The sequence below is a fragment of the Eleutherodactylus coqui genome, chromosome 7 (genome assembly GCF_035609145.1).
Source record: "Eleutherodactylus coqui strain aEleCoq1 chromosome 7, aEleCoq1.hap1, whole genome shotgun sequence".
NCBI lineage: Eukaryota > Metazoa > Chordata > Amphibia > Anura > Eleutherodactylidae > Eleutherodactylus > Eleutherodactylus coqui.
In genome coordinates this window covers 68,401,349-68,425,897 of record NC_089843.1, presented here as the reverse complement: position 1 = coordinate 68,425,897, position 24,549 = coordinate 68,401,349, and the positions used below count along the sequence as shown (strand labels likewise).

General features: G+C 40.4%; 1 protein-coding gene across 1 annotated transcript in view; it reads right to left on the bottom strand.

The window, feature by feature from the left end:
- The window catches only part of ARAP2 (ArfGAP with RhoGAP domain, ankyrin repeat and PH domain 2), a 260,994-nt gene that overhangs the window by 13,737 nt on the left and 222,708 nt on the right, over positions 1 to 24,549 (bottom strand). Inside the window, 4 exon segments of the mRNA XM_066573206.1 lie at positions 4,787 to 4,850; positions 7,817 to 7,852; positions 9,764 to 9,846; positions 20,863 to 21,002. Coding sequence (XP_066429303.1) covers positions 4,787 to 4,850; positions 7,817 to 7,852; positions 9,764 to 9,846; positions 20,863 to 21,002 — 323 coding nt within the window.

The following is a 24,549-nucleotide window of genomic DNA, read 5'->3' as shown; positions in this document are numbered from 1 at the left end:
AGCAGTTTCGACATGCTTTCATGCAATCAAACCGATATTAACGCATCCCTCTGTCTCAATGTTCTCTTGATGCTGTGCAGTATAAATATATATATATGATCCGCAGTAAATTATAGCAACTCACTTGTCAGCAGAATTTCCCAAGCCATACTTATCTGCTTTTGTTAGCTTTCTACATTAAATAAATAAGAATATGGCGAATCAACAATTTTCTGATTCTCTGAATTACATGGCTTCATCTCACAGAAAAACAAATCAGTATGTGCCGTCTGGTGACAAAAAATGAGCAAAAGATTGCACGATTTATTTGTTATTTTCAAGTCAGTGTTAAAAAAAACGGTGTTATCAGTATTAATCTGTTCTATAGATTGAATGTATTTTCAGCATAAACTGCAGCTGGCCATGGAAGAATATTGCATGAATAAAAAGAAAATTGGACAGATTCCAAGAAACGGGAGACAAACACTTTGGGGGAAAAAAAGTATTGTAAACTAAGATCATCCTTAATTGCAATGATCTTGTTCTCTTACTCTTTTCAGAAAATTATCACATGCTGAAAAGCAACCAAGGACATTTACATACATAGGGTTTTACTAAATCTGACTTTTAAATGATCGCCAATTTTGCAAACAACTTGTGCTGATGTGATAGCCAATGCGCTAACTAGCAAAATTGCAAATCACTTTACCCAAAAAGACATTTTAGGGGTGATAAATCCCCCTTGTAAGTGTTGGCCAATAAAGAGTCTACCTTCCTTCTAATTTACTGCCCACTACCTGTTGGCACAAGATGTCTATCTTTAGTAACAGAGACACCAAGACGAAACAGGATGTGGGGGAGGATGATGATTCATGCTGCCCAGAGAAGTCTATGGAGAAGAGAGTAAGGCTGCCTGTGCACAGGCGTTGTGGTATCCTGCGGTGGATCTCCGCCGGTCAGCCTATCTGACAGATAGGCTGACCGCGGAGAATCGCGGCAAATTGCAGCATGCTGCAATTTGCCGGCCATGAGCTGAGAATCGCAATAATTTTCCACTCGAGGACAGGAGGGGAAGCGCTCTCCATAGCAACACTAAGGAGAGCTTTCACTGCATTCCCCGCAGCCAAATTATCGCCACGGGGAACGCAATGAAAACCCGCCCGTGGACAGGCAGTGTAAGACGGAGAGAGAGGTAAAAAGACTCATACAGATGTGCTGCTGCAGCTACTAGTAAGTGATTTATTGTCTTACAGCTGTACTACTAGATTCACATCTACACTGCTCAGTATTGCTGTATAATATTGCTCCCTGATTTCTCTGGATTGAAGACAATTAGGGAGCTGAAGCTGTTGATTTCTTCTTGTGCAATGTATTGAAGCAGTCTCCTCCAACTAGTTCTGAAAAGAATGAAAAATAAGAGATACAGCCGGAAGAAGGGTATATAGGAAGGCAACGTTTTTTGGCAAGGCCCTTTATCAAGGAGTGAGCATGATGTCAGGGGACAGAGATATCTCGTGGTGACCTTTGGTTCCTTGACATCACACTTTCTGCCTGATTGTATTTTATTGCATCCCTGCATTCATCTTGAATATCCTAATAAATCCTTCAAGATTTTAGTATTTCAACTTATGTCTGTGCTGTCTAATCTCTGTATCTGTTTTCCTCACTTAGCTGACAAACATGCATGAGCTGACATCGCTGAGCTCACTAATGATGCTTGCACATATAACACTAAGCCAGTAAATGGCTGGAGGCATCACTTGAATGCCCAATCCGAATTCCAAAAAAGGTTGGGACACTGCGTAAAATGTAAATAAATGTAAAAAAGAAAAGAATTTAATTCGGAAACCTTATAAAACCATATTTTATACACAATATAACAAGGAACATATATCAGAAGTTGAAAGTGAGACATTTTGCCATTTTATTTAAACAAATTAACTCATTTAAAAAACTATGGCAAAAGTTGGGGTGGGGCCAAGTCTAGCTTTGTGTAGCATCTCCTTGTCATTTCACAACACTCTGTAAATATCTGGGAACAAGTGAGTCCCAGAAAGTGATGAAAAAAGTGACAGCATATGAAAGATTCATAAAATCAATATGATCTTTATTATTCCATGATCATTCCATAAAAAGGGGTAGGCTACGTTTCGACCCTAAAAGGGCCTTTTTCAAGCTACCCTATACAAACACGGACATCACGTAAATAACACCCAAAAAAAGACACACACAAATCCCAAACAAATACACACCCACATTAATCAATACATAAGAATAATTAGGTGCATGTAGATAATACATCCCAAATATGGACAAACATTGCATCTGGAACGGAACATGGAGGCTCTTCTACTGTGTAGTGTGGCATCGCGTCCATGTCTATCCACTGCGCATGTGTGAGAGTAGGCCAATATCGCGGCACTCTCCTGTAGTGGAACACCATATATTTTTATGCATTGATTAATGTGGGTGTGTATTTGTTGGTGATTTGTGTCTGTCTTTTTTTGGGTGTTATTTAAGTAATGTCCATGTGTGTATAGGGTAGCCTGAAAAAGGCCCTTTTAGGGCCGAAACGTAGCCCCTGCCTTTTTATGGAATTATCATGGAATAATAAAGATCATATCGATTTTATGAATCTTTCGTATGCTGCCACTTTTTTTCAGCATTTTCTGGGACTGCTTGTTGAGTCTGGAGGCTCAGACTCTTATTTAAGTGTCTGGCATTTTGTTTCCATCTACCCCTGCTGGGGTTTTACTGTGAAGTGCTGCTGTATATTTTTCTCTTTGGGTGTCTGCGAAGTGAGGAGACCAACTGCTGAAGTTTTGGGAGAGGAAAGTTGTCCCATTTTTGTTTGTAGGATTCCAGCTGCTCAACAATCCTGGGTTTTCTTTGCCCAATTTTTCATTTCATTATGCACCAAATGTGAAAGGTCTGGACTGCAGGCAGCCAGTTCATTACCCAGACTCTTTTGCTACAAAGCTATGCTGTTGTGATGGATGCAGTTTGTGGTTCAGTGTTTTGTTGATGAAATATGCAAGGCCTTCCCTGAAAGACGTTGTCTAGATGGGAGCATATGTTATTCTAAAACCTCTATATACTGCTCAGCATTAATAGTGCCTTTCAAGATGTGCAAGCTGCCCATGCCATAGGCACTAATACTGTACTATCAGAGATGCAGGCTTTTGAACGGTGCACTGATAAGAAGCTGGATGGTCCCTTTCCACTTGTATCCATGGTTTCCAAAAAAGAATTTCACATTTTGATTCATTTGACCACAGAATAGTTTCCCATTTTGCCTCAGTCCGTTTTAAATGAACTTTGGCCCAAAGAAGACGTCGGCGTTTCTGGATTGTGTTGATCCTGTATATGGCTTCTTTGCATGATACAGTTTTAATTTGCATTTGTGGATTGCACAATGAACAGTGTTCACAGATAATGATTTTTGAGGGTATTTCTGAGCCCATACAGGGATTTGCATTACAGAATCATGCCTGTTTTTAATGCAGTGACATATGAGGGTTTGTAGAGCTTGGACATACAATATTGACTATTGGCCTTTGTGCACATGAATTTCTCCAGATACTCTGAATGTTTTGATATTATGTACTGTAGATGGTGGAATATTCAAAATCTTTGCAATTTTATGTCGCTGAATGTTTTTCTGAAATGTTTCTACAAGTTGTAGCCACAGTTTTTCACAGATTGGTGAATCTCTGACCATCCCGGCTTCTGAGAGACTCTTCCTCTCTAACATTCTCTTTTTATACACTTAGTAGAAAATAGACCCTCCAGCTATTTTTCATTAGAACCACTTACTTTTTTAGGCTCTTGTTACCCCTGCCCCAACTTTTTTGAGATGTGATGCTGCCATCAATTTTGTAAAGGAGTTAAATTTACTAATGAAATGGGAAAATGTCTCACTTTCAACACTGGATATGGGTTCTATGTTCTACTGTGAATATAATATGGTTCTATGAGATTTCCAAGTCATTGAATTTTTTTTCTTTACATTCATTAACATTTTACACTGCATATCCAAACGTTTTTGGAATTGGGGTTGTACGCCAACTCATCACTACAGCAAAATAAACAAAAACAGGTAGGGACCACCAGAGCATCAGAGCTGGAGTAGCAATGGATTTAACAGGTGAGAAATGATTAATCTTTTATTTTATCCCATTTAGCACACTTAGAATAATTTTTTTCAAAGGGCAACCCCTTTAATTGTCAAGCTGTTAAACACAGCTAGGTGCTTTATTTTTTATGTGGTCCAAATAGCATATTAACAATAGTAATAAATAATTGACTGTTTTTACTGACTCTGCTAGCACAGAACAGCATAACTGCAGACAAGAAGCTCATAATTAATTTTAATTGATGTACCTGACATTCAGCTAAAATAATTTTTAATACGAAGGTGACAAAAATAAAATGTCAATGAACAAATAATCTAACAAAAGTATCTACGGCTCTATGCAAAAAACAAAAGGCGGTAATTTATATATCTATCCCAATGTGTTAAGTAAGGCAATGTTTTTTCCATCAACATTTCCATTACTGTAAATCTGAAAGATAGTTAATTAGTATTCCTGAGACTCATCATAAATTTTATTGGTCATGATTGAATTCTAGCCAAATTTTATGCATGGTGCTTTAATACCCAAATCATAAAATCATTCCCAGCAGTTTGATTTGTTGCTCTTCAATAACAGCTTTATGACTTGTATATTATATCTCAAAAGATAAATGTGTGTCTTTAAAATCACAGAAATATGTGTATGCATTGATCTTGCTAACATTACCTTACCTGCGCATTAAGAATACTGATCAGCCAATCCATCTGGGCTTCGGCGGAGTCACAGCACAGATACCTGGAAATAGATTAGAGTATAATTATAAAGCATGATAGAAGGACATAGATAAAAATCACTTTATATACTGTAAATACCATCAATATAATATAAAACAGAACAGATAGAACAGGTAAGGGATCATTTCAGATGCTGGAAATGAAAATGAAAAAGGCTTAACATATAATTTCTACAGTCTGCAGTCGTATATTTTATTAGATGTACTGGAAATCAGAAAATGTATGTAATTGAAATAATAAAATATTCATCCCCTTTATATTTACCACCAAAAGCCGTCCTCTCATCAAGGTGCAAATAACGATGTTACTAGAGGTTATCTATTAGAGATGAGCGAGTAGTGCCTTAACCGAGTACCTCCCCGCTCGTCTCTAAAGATTTGCGGGCCGGCAGGGAGCGGGAGCAGCGGGGGAAAGCGGGGAGGAACGGAGGGGAGATCTCTCTCTCCCTCCCCCCCCCCCGCTCCCCGCCGCAACTCACCTGTCACCCGCGGCGGCCCGAATCTTTAGAGATGAGCGGGGAGATACTCGGCTAAGGCACTACTCGCTTAAGTAAAGTGCCTACTCGCTCATCTCTATTATCTATACATTCTCTTTTTTCCTATTTGTAGTTAAAATTCAGCAAAACTTTGCAATTTTCTTTGCAAACGGTTCACTTATATGCAAATTTCCAGCCATATTTAATCCATATAAAACAGACTTTAATCCATGCAAAATAATTTTTACTTACATTTTGAACATATTTGTGTTGTCTTCTATTTTGTCTCTTTTTCTTTACATATACAGTATCCTACCAAAATATTTGGACACTCCTATCAGTAGAATGAATCATATCTTATTAGCATGTCAGGTGTTCTGAACCATGCTACATAATGGTTCTTTTACATGGGATAAGCTGTTGGGCAAGTGATGCCCGATACACGTCCCGGTGATGCTTACACTTGTGTCATTACACATGAGCGGGTAGCCTTGGCATCGCTCATAGCACTGCCAGAATGGAGGTGAAGCGGACTGGGGAGCCTTTTTTTCCCCGTCCGTCTCCATTTACAGTAAGCAAACAGTCGTTCAAAAGCGAAAGACTGCTGTTTACACGGAACGCCTTGTCATTCAGTTCTCTGCATGCAAAAACTGAATGACTGAACAATTCTCATTCAGTCACTGCATGCGTTTACACGGGACGATTATCATTCAGATTCCCATAGGAGCACGGGAGACTGAATGATTCTGAACGATAATCGTACTGTGTAAAATGGCCATAAGACGCAAATCCCTGGAAGTGTCATCTATTGTTTCGCTTCGCTTGATATGTTCCAAGGAACTTACAGAGTTTACACGTGGTATCATTGTTGGTTGCCTTATTAGTGGACTAATGATTTGTGATGTTTCTGCTAAAATTCAGGTCGCAAGATCAACTGTGAATTATGTGGAGGAAAGTTGGACAATGCCTAAACCAAGAACTGGATTACCCAAGATATTAACCGGAAGGGGACTAATGACAGCTGGTGGGACTGTTCGCACAGCTCGCATTTCCACTATCCAAGAGTACGCTGAGAATCTGCAAGTGAGTGGAAACCAAGTAGTGTATGGCAGGAACTGCACACAATTGGATATATAGGTTATGTCACTGCATACAAGCCATCAACCACAAAGCTATCACGATTCTTGCTAAGATGTCCAAATACTATTGGTAGGATAGTGTATTACTGCACTTAACACATTTTGCTGGTAACTGTTGCTCTACTTATAAAACTGCATACTTACTAAACTCATTACTACACGTGGAAAACATACATAAATAACGGAATCTATGTAGCAAGAATTCCAGAAAGATGCTTATTGCAACAGTAGATAAAGCGCTGCGGAATATGTTGGCGCTATACAAACAAAGATTATTATTATATTATTATAAGGCAAACCTGCAAGACATTGGTCTGGTCGGGAGTTAGTATTTTTATTTCCATAATATTATTGTGATTGATTGACTGTAAAAGCTTCTTTTAAACAAATATCATTCCAAATAAGTCAATTTGTTCAAATATGGTTTATGATTGGCTCTCTATTATTGACCAATGTATACTGTAGATTCAGCCTTCAATGTATTCCATAAATAAAAACAGGCTCTTGGGACAATGGCCTAGGAGAGCCTCTTGGATACATACACACTGCTGTCTGTGTCTGCTTCTCTCACACCAACTGGTGACTACATCCAACATCAGGGGTTAATTTGATCTCCGACCCACACACAACTGAATGGCATTCTGGATATTGGGGCGCATTGCAAACTGCATTAAATAGGATATTCTGATTGTGTCATAGCCAACATGTGTGGTATCTATATGACTCCATAATTGCACATTACTTTTGTAGTCTGATTTTACAGTTATTCTCCCTTCCATCTATTCCCTAAGGATATGTTCACACAGGGCACAAATACTGTGAATTTTCCACATGCACAATATGCGACATTTACAGGGCAAAGCATGAAGGTGAGAGTTTAACAAATCTCATCCATAAAGTGTGATAAATGTGTGCATGGAATCGGCAGTGAAATTGACATTGATTTTGAATCCACAGCAAGCGTATTGCTTGCATTGCAAAGGGTGAAATCCACACCAAACTATATGACAAAATCTACACCATTTTTTTGGAGGTTTTTTTCTGTTGCAGAATCGCTATGGATTTTCCGCTGTGTAAAATACGACTAAAACAAGAAGGAATGATGTTACAGCAAGCTTTTAAGGTTACTGAGGCCTCTTCATCAGGCCAGTATAACTAACCACTAAAGCTTGCTGTAACATCATTTCTGTTTCTTAGCCATTGAAAGGTATCATATCTACTAGATTATTCCGTTTTCATTACTGACAGCAATAACATTTGGTTGAACTTGTTAAAACGATGCCAAACATTTTGTGTTTGAGTTCATACAATAAACACAAGAAAGGTCAATACACTAATAAGATGTATTCTTACCATTGATGTTTTTCTAGATAAATCGTCAAGCCAAACCTATAAAATACAGTAAAATCAAATATTCAAGGCTGCAAGAACATAAGTAATTAGTATAACGAAGTATAATATACTGTAGGCTTGTAAAGTGAACTTAACAGCTCAGCTTTCTAAGGTTGTACTGCTTTTCATGATTATATCAATGAGGTTTCCTAAAAGTAGAAAAGATCACTAAATAACAAGCTCTGGGCCATGGCTGTGGAGGAGAATAGGTGCAAAAATGGGCGTAAGTGTTTTAGGTTAATGAGCTTTATCATTGCATAAAGAATGAAATATGTAACTTTTTGCACTATGTTGCTACTTCTCACAATATTCAAGATCTCTACTTGCTGCCCAAGGAAATAATTTTGTTTATATCCAGAGGCTGAAAACTTGTACAGACCCAATAAATCTCACAGCAAAGAGTTGGTTACAAATGTATCCAGTCTGGGCAATCCTCTAGGCACTAATTATACAATCCGCAGAACTCGTTCTCTTGTACAAATAGCTTGCAACAATGTATCATGTTAAGCTGCAGGTTGATAGTATTTGCTGGAGAAATCTCCCAGTATATGCAATGAACATGAAGCCCTGACATATGCCTTTGTATACCATACAGTGACATACATTATCTATGAACTCCAATGATAAATATAAATTAAACAATTTTATTTGTGTGTGTGTTTTTGCAGTGGACAACTATATGGGAAAGCAAAGCAGACTAAACTTTTCTATGTAGTAAAAAAAAAAGGTATATTGATATGATTGATGTAATCCTGCCCAGCAGATGCCAAAACTTTTTGAGATTCTTCATTTTGGCATCCATTGAATATTGGTATGTCATAATATAAGTTCTATGGATCTGTTCTGTGTATATGCCAGAAGTATCTTCCAGCAATTATGCTGAATATGCACACTGAACCTAGAGTGAATAGAGCCTAAAATGTATCAGCCTGAAGTTAATGTTGTCTAGCTAAGAACATTTTGTGTAAATACAATGTAGAAAACTCAATATGGAAAAGTGCATGCAAATATGGAGAAGTCTGAATGTTGAGAAGAATCAGAGATGTGGAGGTTTTCCGTATGTAAACAACAATATACTTGAAAATGATAAAGAACTGAAAGACAACCCACTGTATAGAACGTTTGAAAAGGTGTGGCCACGTTTATAAAGACATAAACTTTAGGCCTCATGTCCACGGGCAAAAGAACAATTAAAATTCGCAGCGGATCACCCGCACGCGGATCCGCACCCCATAGGGATGCATTGACCACCCGCGGGTAGATAAATACCCGCGGATGGTCAATAAAAGTGAATTAGAAAAAATCTGGAGCATGAAAAAAAATGGACATGCTCCATTTAGGTGCAGGTCTCCCGCGGGGGCGGCTCCCGCAGGCTTCTATTGAAGCCTATGGAAGCTGTCCGGATCCGCAGGAGACCCGCGCCTGAATTAAACTCACCTGCTCCGGGCGATGCAGATCTTCCTTCCTTCGCGGCAGGATCTTCTTTCTTCGGCCCGGCGGATGTGCCCGGCGCATGCGCGCGGCACACAGCCGGCGTGCCGAGTACATCCGCCCGGCCGAAGAAAGAAGATCCGGCCACGAAGAAGGGAAGACATGCACGGCCCACAGCAGCTGAGTTTATTCTTATTTTCAGCCCTCATTTCCGCGGGGCAGGAGGGACCCGCTGCAGATTCTCCATGGGGAATCCGTAGCGGGCCTGATTCTCCCTGTGGACATGAGGCCTTAAAGGTTGGATGAAATATTAGATGATATAGAAGACGCGGGTAGTACTTAAAGGGATTACAGCAATGGATGTTGTTTAAATAGTTTCTTATTTTTTTAAGTCTTGGTAAGACTATTTAAAAATAGAACAAAATTGACTGTATTCTGTTCCAAGACGCATTACAAGAAATTATCACTTTCACAAACCTTGTTGGTGGCTTCAGCTTCTTCTTCACTCCTAGGTAAACCTTGCATGGTATCACAGGTAGCTCTTTATCTGGTTTGATGCTCTAAAATAGCATACAAATATAACATTATTCATAAAAGATATAATAATATGGTAATAGGTGTATCATTTTAATATGGTTCATAACTAAATAATGCTCAAATGTTTTGTAACCATTAATAACTATAATGTTACGTATATTTAAGGCTTACATATATCTTTCAGACCAGGCAGCTACTATTGGGCCATTTCATGACAGTTTTCTAACTTAAGTTGGTTTCAAGAAAGCATGTATGACTCCGTATCTTATGATTTGTCCCTTTAAAAGATTGTATGACATTAGAAAAAAAGGTTTTGCTTCTTTTCCAGAAACATTCTTGTTTAGGCCGGCTGTCCACGGGCGTTGCGAAGTTCCGCGGCAGATCTCCGCCGCGGGAGCACGAATCTCCACCAGTCAGCCTAATCTAATAGATAGGCTGACCGCAGGGAATTGGGGAATTTGCAGCATGCTGCGAATTGCCCGCCGCGAGCAGAGAATCGCAATGATTCTCCACTTGTGGACACGGGGCAGGCGCTTTCCATAGCAACGCTATGGAAAGCTTTAGCCTGCATGATTTGCCGGCGATTTACTGCTGGCGAATTCACGGTCATGGACAGGGGGCCTTAGGGGTCATGCCTGATATTGCCTTGGGCTTAGGCCGCCTGCAGACGGGCGGAAATTCTGTGGCGGGATTTCACGCAGAATTTCCACCCGTAGAAGCTGCCATAGGATTGCGTTAGAAAACGCAATCCTATGGAGACTGCCGCAATTTGTCTGTGCGAAATCTCGCGCGGAAAACAAATCGCGGCACACTTTATTTCACATCACAGAGCCAAAGCCGCAGGAGCAGGTGAGTGCCACGCTGGTCCCTTCAGGGGTTCGGGTCAGGTCCTGCTGCAAGAATTCTCGCAGTGGGATCTGACCCGGCCGTCTGCAGGCCGCTTTAAACTTGGAAAAATTCACCATAGTTAGGTTTTGCTGATAAGAAAGCTGGTCATATGGAAAAAAATGGAGCTTAATGTTGTGAGGGGGTCTTGGTATCAGGCTCACACTTTCCAAAGTGATCTAGAATGCTGTTGGTAGCACAGTGTTTCTGGGGATAGCTCACAGAGGGTCCGGGAGCTGACATGTATGCTTTCAGTAACAAACTTTAATGACTGTGCACTGGTCGGCTATTGCAGAGGATCCATGTAAGCAGTATTATTTTAAAAGTCCAGTACTTGTATATCAGGTTTCTCCAATGTCATTAACCGGTAAGTGTTGTTTAAATCTATTTCCTCTTTCCCCTATGTAGCAGGTTTCGCAAAAGTCCTTACCAGGTCACTGGTAATGTAAGTCTCTGGCAGCTCTGTATCATACCAAAGTTGTTGGAAAGAATGGAGGAGAGGAACACGGGGCAAGAAGTCACTTCAACACTTGTACAGTGGTGCCTTGGCTCATTTTGCGAGCTTCTTGAGGTGCGAGCAGGCTTTCTCATGAATTTAAGAGCAAAAACTGGGGGTTACGAGGTCTGCTCACAAATTACGAAGCTCGCAACCTTATACACAGGAGGCTGGGCCAGGAAGGGGTCTAATACTCACCTACCGCCTGCGTTCTGGTCCTCGCAATCGCCTGTGTCACTGCTGCAGGCTGCCATGCCCTCCTCCACACCGATCGAGCATTTCTTCCTGGAAGCGGGGCTTGAATACCCCCCTTTAGGAAGCTAATGCTCTGATTGGTTAATCCAGCACCACGTCAGCCAATGAAAGTCGGCACTGGATGAACTAATCACAGCTATTCAATGATGTAATTGAATAGCTGTAATTGGTTAACCCAGCACCGGCTTTCATTGGCTGACATGGCGCTGGATTAACCAATCAGAGCTTTAGCTTGCTGGAGGCGGGAAATTCAAGCCCCAATCTAGGAAGAAATGCTCTGTTGGCGTGAAGGCGGACACAGCAGGCTGCAGCAGCGACAGAGATGTGCACAAGGTCCAAAACGCCAGTGGTAGGTGAGTTTTGATGTTTGTTTTTTTCATGTAGTGTAGGTAGGGCTTTGGGGAGGTTTGGAACACATTAATGGCATTTTGATTAGTTTCAATGGGGAAAATTGAATTGACTTACGAGTGTTTTGGGTTAAGAGCTCCGTCACGGAATGAATTAAACTCTTAACCCAAGGCACCAATGTATTTGGCTCATCCTTCATTCAAAAGAAACAACTGTCCCATTGAGGTGCTCACACCCATAGGGCTAGTCCTGCACACTATAATTTCTCTCACATCAGGGTGTGTCCCTTGTTTTTCACTTTACAGCATAGCTGTACATATTCACAGGAGCATCCCCAAGCTTCCCACACTGCAGCATAGCTACACAGACTCAGGGGAGCATGTTGCTGTTGTTAGCCGTTTAATCGTTCACAACCCTCGGTGATCCTAAAGGCGAGCTCCCTCCATGTTTTTTGGTTCTGCGCTGTTTCTTTCAGTTGTGTAATATCCATGCCAGTATCAGCTCTGACGGTATCAGCCAACATGTACTTTGGCAGGCCAGGTCTTCTTTTGCCACTAATCTGTCAAAGCAATATAGGTTTTTCTAGCATTTCCACTAGCATTACATGGCCAAAATACATGAGTCTAAGCCTGGTCATCTTGCTCTCCAGTGATATATTGGGTCTTATACGATTCACGACTTCTCTGTTTGTTACTCTTGCTGTCCAGGTCATACGCATCAGCTTTCGCCAGCACCACAGCTTAAACGCATGAATTCTCCTTCTATCAGCTTTGTTCGTAGTCCAGCTTTATATCCATACATGGCTATGGGGAAAACGATGGTTTGCACTATCCTGCATTTAGTTGCTATTCCAATATCCCTACTTTTCCAGATTTTGTCCATGTTTAGCATTGGACTTCACCCCAATGCTATCCTACGTTTCATTTCTGGCATAGATTCTCCAGCCTGGTCAATCTTTGAGCCAAGGAAGGTGAAGTCTCGCACGCATTCTATGACCTTGTTGTCCATTTTGATTTGAATTTGGCCATTTTTTGCAGTCGTCATAATTTTAGTCTTCTTTAAATTCAGGTAGAGGCCCATTTTTCCACTTTCAGTTTTAATCTTACATATCAGCTGCCTCAGACCTACTTCTGTTTCTGCAAGCAGAGTTGCATTATCTGCATAACGGAGATTGTTGATGTTTCTGCCACCTATTCTCACCCCGATTTCCAATTTGTCTAAGTTCATTGTTCGCATGATCCCTTCTGCATATAGGTTAAACAAAAAGAGTGAGAGAATGCAGCCCTGTTAGACCCCTATCGTATCCCGAACCAATCTGTGTCCCCATACTGTATTCTCACAGTGGCTTCTTGATTGTTAAAATGGGATTTTATTAGCTTGACTATATGTGCTGCTATGCAATAACCATACCCCTTACCAAAATGTTGAAATATAGATCCAAATTTCAGTCTCTATTGTTTTAAATGCAGCTGATATATCTTTGGAATAAGAAGTCTTCAACTAGGTTAATTTATATAGATGTATTAATCTCCTCTACTAATAAAGAATTCCAGACAGTTTCATCTTTATGGCTATTTCCAGTACTCCAAGTTATCACTTTGGAGAAACATTCATTTAATAGCATGTTGACCCTCCTTTGGACTTCAGAAAAACAGTGTCACAGCCCGCCGGCTACAACAAACAGCAATGCATCATAACGTAGATTTCACTAGTTGATGAAATGATTGTGCAGGAATATTGGCTCATGTAGACTGGAAGCTTCTTGTAGTTGCGGTAAATTAGATGGAGGCACTGACATGCTCTGAACAGCAGACAGGAGGAGTCCATCGAGTCATGCTGCTTGCGCCAAACTCTGACCTTCCCATCAGCATAGTATAACAGAAATCTGGATTCATTCAACGAGGTGTTGCTTTTCACTGCTCAGTGATCCATTTTCTGAAGTCTTTACCGACTAGAGACTAGTCTTTCTGTTTCTTTTAGACAACAAGGGCACTGAAACTGGTCATCTGCCTTTATAGGCCATATGCACTAAGGAGTTGTGCACTCAGACACATAAGTTGGAACACCAGCTCTATTCGGCTACAATTTACTTAACTATACACAACCTGTTGATCAGAACGATTCCTGACATCCAATACTCCTTTTGTCAACAAATTGTTTACGAACACAGGATTACGTTTGGCTGGATATCTCCTCAATCCCTCCATTTTCAATGTACATTCAACACCATTGAGAAAGAAACCCCCACAAGGTTGGCAGTGTATGAAGTCCCTGGCCCATCTAGTCTAGAACCTTATTTGAAGTCACTCATATTGGTCAGTTTTCCCATTCTCATGTGGATTCTCACTGAAAATGATCCATGGAAAACTTGTTCGCTTGACTTTATCCTGCATTTCTGGGTCATGTGTCTAATTTTCATACAAGGAGGCGCCAGTCGTAAGAGGGCAGGTATTTGCAATAAAGTGACCATGTAATGTATTTGCATTGGAAAATAAAGGTAGTGATCTGGTTGATTGTTATAAGTTACTAGTCAACTGTAAGCTACAACCTAACATCGTCATTAAAGCGACTCTTCAGTTTTGGGACAAAATTCTGTCCAAGCATCAGAGGAGCATGAGGGTATATTACTTAAAGTTGTTCTTCTCTGCCGTCCCTCTGATTTGCCAGTTCCAGGTCTTGTTTTCGGGCATTCAAGATGCCTGATGCAATGTTCAGACTACCTAATCTCTACAGACCATTGGTACAATTAGAGAACATGTGATTAGCACTGACCAATCAGAGAGCAGTGCTGTGTGCATTGGCTAGTTAGAAAATTGGTGCAGCTATCTCAGATGTGTGAAAAAAAAGCCTGAAACTGGATTGGGGGGCGACAGAGAAGAACAACTGCAGACTAATATATTTCCCTGCCCCCTGTCCCGGGTCAGCATTTTGTCCTGAAACTGGAAAGCCAATTTTAAATCTCATTGTATATTAACTTTGCTTTTTTTCTCCAAATTTCTATACAAGGTCATATAGCAATATCCACAGCCTGTTCAGGTCTTCCTTTTGCAGAAAGAGCAATGAGAGCTATCTATCTCATCTTATATCTCCTTTAATAACGGTTATTGCTACATAATTCACACATCGGACAATTTGCATGCTGTAAAGTATTGCCATAAGGTGTGCATGTTTAATGCATTTAAATATATATTACTGAACTAAAATGTATTCCTGGGCATAAAGATTTAAAAGGTTTAATATCTATAAAGGATTGTGGCCGCAGCAGGTCACATTGAAATATCAAGTAGGAGAATGTGAAAAGGTTCCCAGAAGGATTCCCCAACCTCAGCAGTGCATCAACAGGAAAAAAAACAATGTAGAGGAAAAAATGCTTTTTTCCGGTAATGAAGAGTGGCCTCTATTTGTTCCCTTATTATGTGCACTTTAACCCCTTAAGGACACAGCCTATTTTGGGCTTAGGACACAACGATTTTTGGTGTATTTTCCTCTCTATTTTTCAAAAGCCATAACTTTTTTCCTTTCTGTCGATGTGGCCGTATAAGGGCTTGCTTTTTGCGTGGTGAACGTGGTGAAATATGGTTGGTGTGTGGTGAAGTTTTTGTTGGCGCCATTTTTGGGTACATAGAATATATTGTAAAACTTTTATTATTTTTTTGATAACGGAGAGAAAATGCATAAATTCTGCCATAGATTTTATTTTATTTTTTACAGCGTTAATTATGTAGCATAAATGACGCAATCCATTTTTTCTGCGGGTCAGTATGATTACAACGATACCAAAATTCTTTTTTTTTTTCCAGGTTTTTCCACTTTTCTGCAATAAAAACCCTTTTTTTGGATTTTTATTTTTTTTAAATCGCTGCATTCAAAATCCCGTAACTTTTTTAATTTTTCCATGGACAGAGCTCTGTGAGGCCTTATTTTTTGCGAGACGAGCTGTAGTTTTTATTGATACCATTTTGGGGTACATACGGCTTTTTTGATCACTTTTATTGCTTTTTTTGGGAGCCAAAGTGCTAAAAATTAGCGGGTTTTTTCACACTTTTTGCTATGCAGGTTAAAAAGCATGTGCACCTTATTGTACATGTCGTTACGGACATGACAATACCAAATATGTGGGATTTAAATTTTGTTTAAAATTTTTTTATACTAATATGAGAAGCACCTAAAAAGTTTTTTTTTAACATTTTTCTTTTTTGTACTTTATTTTTATCCTTTTTTTACACCATTTGTGTTGCTGTGGGGGACTTTCACCATAGCACCGATGATCGCTATGATAAGGCATTGCTGGACAGAAGTCCTGCAATGGCACTTACCGCTTCCGAACGCTATAGGTAACATTGTGTAATACTGGCTGTTCACAATTATAGCGGACTGATCCTGAGCATGAAGATGGGTGGTAGCACACTGAACTGCCAACCCTCAAATGTCTAAACCATCTAAGGAGAATTGGGAGTCCTTTCCATCATGTGTCCCATCTCCAACAAACCATTCCCATGATTCAGCGAAAATCTGCACAATTATTGTTCGGTGTAAAAGGCGACTAATGGAAAGCCACCGCGAGGGGTGCTAGATGAGAAGCAAAGTTTGGTCTAATGCTGCATCCACAGGCTGTGTATATGGTATACTGCCAGGTAGAGGGGGGGCATCAAAAACTTGTGGAGGCACAAAGAACTGATAGAATGTTTGCCTAGATGCAGACGGGTTTTTGGTGAGAACTCCTGCATGGTCAGGATCCCTGGACCGGCGTAGTCTCACAAAAGTTCACCCTGTTTGTGTATTGTGTTGGGAAATTAAACTTGTGTACAAGAAAATGTGCATGCATCTTGATCATCCACCTCAAAAGTAGCCATCTTTTTTCTGCAAAGTCTGGACTTGGGGAAAGTAATGGTGGCCTAAAACATCACCAGCACACCTGCATTGAGAAGGTTTAGAAGATGTTCAGGGGTTAATTTTTGGAGTCATTACGCCTATCTGAAGGTCACGAAATCTCAAACTGTTCTATGATTATAATACACAGTTCTCTGAATTGCCGTTAAATTTGCTTAGGTTTACCAAATGTAAGTTACAATTACAAGAAAAGGCTAATCCTCCGAGCAGCATATTTATACTGACAACTGGCAGTCTAGTTGGATACGTATTCTATATCTTGTATATAGTTAGTATGTACTTTTAGCTGACATTGTTCTCATTATCAGACTCCTCATTAAACTTGATCAAACTCTTCATTGTTCAGTATGCCCTTGTACATATCTATATATACTGACAGTAGATTAGCATGATAATGCTCCATATATTGTATAAACATATAAAAAGGGCACAAATTGAAAAAAATGACCAAAGTGCATTTCTTCTATGAAGTGGAAAGAGCAATATCACAATGCATTCTTAACTAGAATGTTCATTATGGAAAAGCATATGCTGCTTGATTAAGATTCACTGAACACCCCTATTATAATTGACATACTGTATGCATATAATCTACAGAAAATGTTGAATACATTAGATTATTTCTATCCAAATTAAAGGGAATTGACCCGCAGCATTGACCGTTATTGGAAATAGATTTTTATTTTGTCTAAACACTATTTTTTTGGTTGATAAAAAAGCCTTTTTTTAAGTAAGGAATGATGGGAGATTCCAACATTCTTTGCACTACAAGGGACTTTCAGATAGGCAGAATTGGCCTGCAAGGCAAACCGTGACACTTGGTACATTCCACAGCAAAATCCACAGTTCCACCGTTCTCAAAGAAAATGACCGCGCGGTCCATCTACTCTGCCCTTATATTGTTACCATTTTATTTCTCTCTTATCTAGGATAGACAAACGCTTATCTCAGGTATGCTTCAATATATTTATTACTGATTTTCCAATCATATCTGCTGGAAGTTTGTTCCAATCATCTACCAGTATTTCTGTAAAATAATATTTTTTTAAATTGCTTCTGATCTACGCCCAACTAATTTAAGATTTGGGCTAATGTTCACTTTTCTTGTAAAAACACTTCTCTTCTGAACATTAATTATACCTTCAACACATGTAAAGGTTTAGATCATGTCTCTCTTTTCCCTTCTTTCCTCTTTTAAAATATATAAAGGTTTCCATCCTGCCCCCTCTCCCTTCTCTTCTTCTGTGTAACATATATAAAGGTTGTCATCATGTCCCTCCTTTCCGTTCTCCCCTCCTGTAATATATATAAAGGTTTCCTTCATGTCTTCCTCTTCCTCTTGTAACATACATAAAGAGTTCCATCATGTCCCTCCTCTCCCTTCTGTAACATGTATAAAGGTTTCCATCATGGCCCTCTCCATTCTCCCCTCCTGCAACATATATAAAGGTTTCCATTATATCCCTCTCCCTTATCTCCTGCTGTAACATATATAAGGGTTTCCATCATGTCCTCCTCTCCCTTTTTCCTCCTGTAACATATGTAAAGGTTTCCATCATGTCCTCATCTCCCTTCTCTCTTCTGTAACATATATACAGGTTTCCATCATGTCCCTCCTCTCCCATCTATCCTCCTGTAACATATATACAGGTTTCCATCATGCCCCCGTCTCCCATCTATCCTCCTGTAACATATATACAGGTTTCCATCATGCCCCCGTCTCTCTTCTTCCTCCTGTAACATATATAAAGGTCTCCATCATGCCCTCCTCTTCCTTCTCTCCTCCTGTAACATATATAAAGGTTTCCATCATGCTCTCCTCTTTCTTCTCTCCTCCTGTCACATATATAAAGGTCTCCATCATGTCTCTCCTCTCCCTTCTTTCCTCCTGTAACATATATAAAGGTTTCCATCATGTCCCCCTCTTTCTTCTCTCCTCCTGTAACATATATACAGGTTTTCATCATGTCTCTCCTCTCCCTTCTCTCCTCCTGTCACATATATAAGGGCCCCCTTAATGTCTCCCTTCTTTCCTCCTGTCACATATATAAAGGTCTTCATCATGTCCCCGTCTCGCTTCTCTCCTCCTGTAACATATATAAAGGTCTCCATCATGCCCCCCTCTTTCTTCTCTCCTCCTGTAACATATATACATGTTTTCATCATGTCTCTCCTCTCCCTTCTCTCCTCCTGTCACATATATAAAGGTCTCCATCATGTCTCCCTTCTTTCCTCCTGTAACATATATAACGGTTTCCATCATGTCTCCCTTCTATCCTCCATGTAACATATATAAAGGTTTCCATCATGTTCTCCTCTCCCTTCTCTCCTCCTGTAACATATATAAAGGTTTCCATCATGTCCCCCTCTCCCTTCTTTCCTCCTGTAACATATATAAAGGTTTCCATCATGTCCCCCTCTTTCTTCTATCCTCCTGTAACATATATAAAGGTTTTCATCATGTCTCTCCTCTCCCTTCTCTCCTCCTGTCACATATATAAAGGTCTCCATCATGTCTCCCTTCTTTCCTCCTATAACATATATAAAGGTCTCCATCATGTCCCCCCCTCCCTTCTCTCCTCCTGTAACATATATAAGGGTTTCCATCATGTCTCCCTCTCCCTTCTCTCCTCCTGTAACATATATAAAGGTTTCCATCATGTCCTCCTCTCCCTTCTCTCCTCCTGTAACATATATAAAGGTCTCCATCATGTCCCCCTCTCTCTTCTCTCCTCCTGTAACATATATAAAGGTTTCCATCATGTCTCCCTTCTTTCCTCCTGTAACATGTATAAAGGTTTCCATCATGTCCTCCTCTCCCTTCTCTCCTCCTGTAACATATATAAAGGTCTCCATCATGTCCCCCTCTCTCTTCTCTCCCCCTGTAACATATATAAGGGTTTCCATCATGTCTCCCTCTCCCTTCTCTCCTCCTGTAACATATATAAAGGTTTCCATCATGTCCCTCTCTCCCTTATTTCCTTCAAAACATATAAATTAATTTACTTACACCTTTTCTTTAGTTTTAGTTTTGTTCTTATAATAATAATAATCTTCATTTGTATAGCGCCAACTTATTCCACAGTTCTTGAGACCTTCCAACCTTTTTGCAGCTCATCCTTGCACTCATTCTATTGTTATCACTCTCTTTTTGCAAATGAGGTCTTTAAACCTAAACACAGTACTCTAGATGTGGTCTCACCAGAGTTCTTTACAGTGGGATCACAATCTCCCCCTTTCTACTGGTTATACTTCTTGTTATCCAGCCAAGTATTTTACTTGCTTTTCTTGACCACAATGTAGATTTATTTTGAAGTGATCAGAAATCCTAACCCCTAACGCTTCATATCCACAGGCGTTTTTTCCCCACGTATTACACGTGCGATGCATGGCTGCCTGATACGCAGTGAATGAAGTCAATGAAAGTCATTGGGCTTTCATTTATCATTCACACAAGCATGTAGACACTGCGAGTATATACACACGAGAAATAGATCAAGACATGCTCCATTTCTTTGCGTACCACACAGCATGAGCCCTATACTTTTGAATGGGCAGCGTATGCAACACTCTCCATACTCAATACATTGCAAATGGGGAGCGATTCATACTCAACCCCGCTATAAAACAGAGCCGGTAATTTAAAAAAAAAGACATAGTCACACTTCACGTTACCATGAGCATCAGATACGCAGATATGTGCAGTATACTCTTGCTTACACCCAGCCTCTGCTGGCAGAGACGGCATCACAAACACTGGCAAAACGCTGTGGGGACATCTGCAGCATTGTACGGATACACCTGTGGATATGAGGCATTAATCCTTCCCTTTCAAATCCTTGCTAACACATGCAAATAGCATGCATCATGGTTCAGTAGGGCACAGCCCTTCTTCCTTCTCATACCCTGTTGTATTCAGACCTGTACCCCTGCTGATGTTCCATACTACAGGAAGAGAACTGGCCCAATCTAAGCATCTCCGACATGTGCTATGGATTTCTTATAAATAATTAAAAATATTCACTAATATATATTACCTTAATGCTGAGCATTTACATTTTAGTTTACTTTTATAAAGGCCGAACATCATTGAAATATTCTTTAGACTGGAGGCTCACAAAAAGAATACAGTATTCTGCAATCACAAACCAAAATATTGAAATACCTTTATGTCTTTGTAGATAAGAAGCTTCCTTTCCCTTAATACAATGTATTTGTCTTGAAATTTATTTCCAGAAAGACGTTTTGATGAGTCCTCTTTGTATTTCAGATTACCTGATTGAATGTGTCGGGAGATAGTCCTGTCTAAATTAAACAGAAGAGAGATTACTTATGAAGATTATGTCACTATGAAGTACAGGGAAATTATTCGGAAGCAATTCCTCCTAGCAGTGAGTGCTGTTGGGGTGTGTGTAACTATAGTGCTTACATTAGGTTAGAAACTACCATCTGTAAGCTAATGTCCTCAGACCACAAAATAAAAATGTCAATAAACATATAGTAAGTAATATAATATCGTAAATGGTGTCTGCATAATAGTACTCAGCAATGAAGAACTGTAAATAAAAATGGGAGGTCATATAAAAAACAATCAAACTTGCATTCATCTATACATACAGTATTTTGGTACGGTGGCAGGAAACCTAAGGAGAGGACATAAAATGTACTATATTTTTATGCCTGCTATATCAAGAGTAATTCTAATGGCTGCAACAAGAATAATGTGCAATCACTATAAAACCATATCACCTAGGATCAGTCAAAGTTGCATATCCTCACTTTCAGATGACTTTTCAGAATATGCTGCCGTGTGTGCATGAGGAATGGTACTATTCATGACCATTATATGACTTATCCTGATTTTTTTTCACTAGTTTCCCCCTCGGCAGGTTCTATCTCTAGTTTTTTTCTGAGCTGGTAGGTGTAAATTAGCAGTTATGATGTATCTTGTACACTGTATAGAGAGGAGATTCTATTCCTCAATCATAAGCTCTTTTTACAGAGAACCAGCAGCAGCATAGAAGATATCATAAAGAAGCACTGAGCAGTGCAGATGTGATTTCAGTGGCTGTGAAACAGTAAAACAGTTACTATTAGTTGCAGCAGCATCTCTGTGTGTGTTTGTGTGCTTGTCTGCCTCTCTCTCACTTGGATCCTACTTGTCTCCTCTCCATAGACTTCTACAGGCAGCATATAATCTGATCTGTTGATTTGTTAGTCCATTTTATCTACAAAAATGGATTTAAGCAGTTTTTCGGAGTAAGTGAGCAGTTTGTGGTGAAGAGGAGGGAATGAGGAGAAAAGAAGCCTGATAAGTTTAGAAACAAGCATTTTTCTCTAATAACATATATTACAAAGTTTCTAATATTCGCCTGCACTGAGTAATTTATGCAAATTTTATTGAAGGCACAGTGCATATTTAATATCAAGTGGATTTATTTTACTTATTACTTCCAGTGATGCTTTTTCTATAACTTTTTGGTCTAATTTAGTAGTATGTCAGTAGTAAGTGAAAACGTGAACAGTTGTAATGTATCTTATTAAGGGAAATTGATATGTTCCAGCAGCCTGAAGTTTCCTTTTTTGCTCCCTATGGACTTTCTAGAAATGTTCAATCACCAAAAATGAATTGTAGAGTAAAGCAGTAAATACTAGACAAGGAGAGGGGGGAGCAGTATTTCTCCTTTAGTGTTTTGTAAGCTTCATGCTGGGGTGGGGGTGTGAGGGGAGGGGGGTTAAATTCAGTCTCAGCCTATAGAAGAGCAGAAGAGGAGCAGCAACAGGGTAAGACATCTGATTGGCTCAGGGTATGCAGAACAGTTCTGACATGATGCCAGGAAGATGCTAGTAGGCACACACTAGCCATAAATGTGAGATGAGCGCGAGAGGCTTGGGTGCAACCCGCATTGCACGGCACACAGATATCTGTCCATGTGCTATCCGATATACATGGAGTCTGCACATTGACATGCATTAGCATGTCCTATTTGTCATCCATAAAACAGACCAAACTATGACATGCCATGAGTTTTTTCAAGCGGACCAGTGTGAAAAAATGTCCATGTACATAGCCTCATAGTCCTATAATGGGGCCATGTGCTGTCTGTGGATTAACACGGACAGCACAAATCCCGAAAAAATGCTAGTGTGCCGGAGGCCTTAGGGCGGTTTCACCCCAGGTTTATTTGCATGCGCATTTCTAAGACCAAAATCTGTGCGCACAATATGCAGAGAGTAGAACCTATTATTTTCATTGGGTTCATGCTCATTTTAAATTTGTGCGCGAGCGAAAAAAAAACAAAGCATGCTCTATTTTAGTGCGCACCCCCATAGGCTCCGCACAGGAACCTATGGGGGTGCGCACATATGTATGGCAGGTATGCACAGCATTTTGCACCAACACATTGTTTGGCTTAATGGCCCTTTAAATCAGGGCAGGGTGATTCCCCCGACCATGTGAACTAGTGGTACTTGCGCATATATGCACAATATTTGTGTAGGCAGGCATGCGCGCAAAAACATTCCTTTAAGGTGCAAAAATATTGCACTACTGTGAGCGCTTTTGCGCTTGTGCTCTTGTGAGGCCACCCTAAGGCCTCGGTCACACGGGCGATTTTTCGCGCAATTTGCGCATGCGATCGCCGATTTTTTAGAACCATTGCTTTGCAATGGTATCGGACACATGAGCGCTTTTTATGCGCTTGTCCGATTAATTATAGAACAGAAATCGCAGATCGCGCCTATCTGCGATTCCTGTTCTCTTCTCTATATGCACTCAATGGGGCCGGCGGCATCAGCGCCGACCCCATTGAGAACATATAGTAGACAAATCATTCTCCTCTGCCACAGCTGTAACAGCTGTGGCAGAGAAGAATGATGTTTGCCCATTGAATTCAATGGAGCCGGCAATACAGCCGGCTCCATTGAAAGCAATGGGCTGCCGGCGATCGCAGGATGAATTTTCGGGAAGGTAAAAAGTAAAAAAAAATAAATACTCACCTTGTCCCTGCAGACGGAGTTCAGCCGCGGCCGCCCGGCAGTTCTCCTGAACTGCTATGAGTAGTATTCAGCAGCCGGGGATTTAAAATGTATTCATGAATGGGTGAGTGAGTGCTGCCTCTGATTGGCTCAGCGCAGGGACCAATCAGGGGCAGCTCTCAGCTGTCATTCATGAATTCATGAATGGGTGTGAGTGAGAGCTGCCTCTGATTGGTCAGGCTGTGACCAATCAGAGGCAGCTCATTCAGCAGGCAGGGATTTTAAATCCCCGGCTGCTGAATACTACTCAGAGCAGTTCAGGAGAACTGCCGCCGGCCGCGGCTGAACTCCGTCTGCCGGGACCAGGTGAGTATTTTTTTTTTTTACACATTTCTGGATGAATTGCAGGGAAGGGCTTATATATTTAAGCCCTTCCTGAAAATTCATCGTGAGATCGCCCGCAGCCCATTGCTTTCAATGGAGCCGGCTGTATTGCCGGCTCCATTGAATTCAATGGGCTGGACAGCGCTCCACTGCTCGGGCCCTTTTCAAAGGAAACGCGGCTAGGAGCAGATTTTTCGGGCGATTTTTCGGCCCCGGTCACGCGATTTGCGGATGCGCATCCGTCATGCGATCTGCAAATCGCGGCAAAAAACGCCCGTGTGACCGAGGCCTAATACAGAGGAAACAAACATCCATAGAGCAGAATAGGGACTCATTAACAGCATTAATATTGTAGGCAAATGTCTTACTTTTAATTTTTTTCTAATTTATAAGTTTAGATGACCTGATGTCAAGTATGAGGAAAATAGATAGAAATACACGTAGCAGTAATTTAGCATTTTATTGGTTTGACTTGCTTCAAAAGAAATGG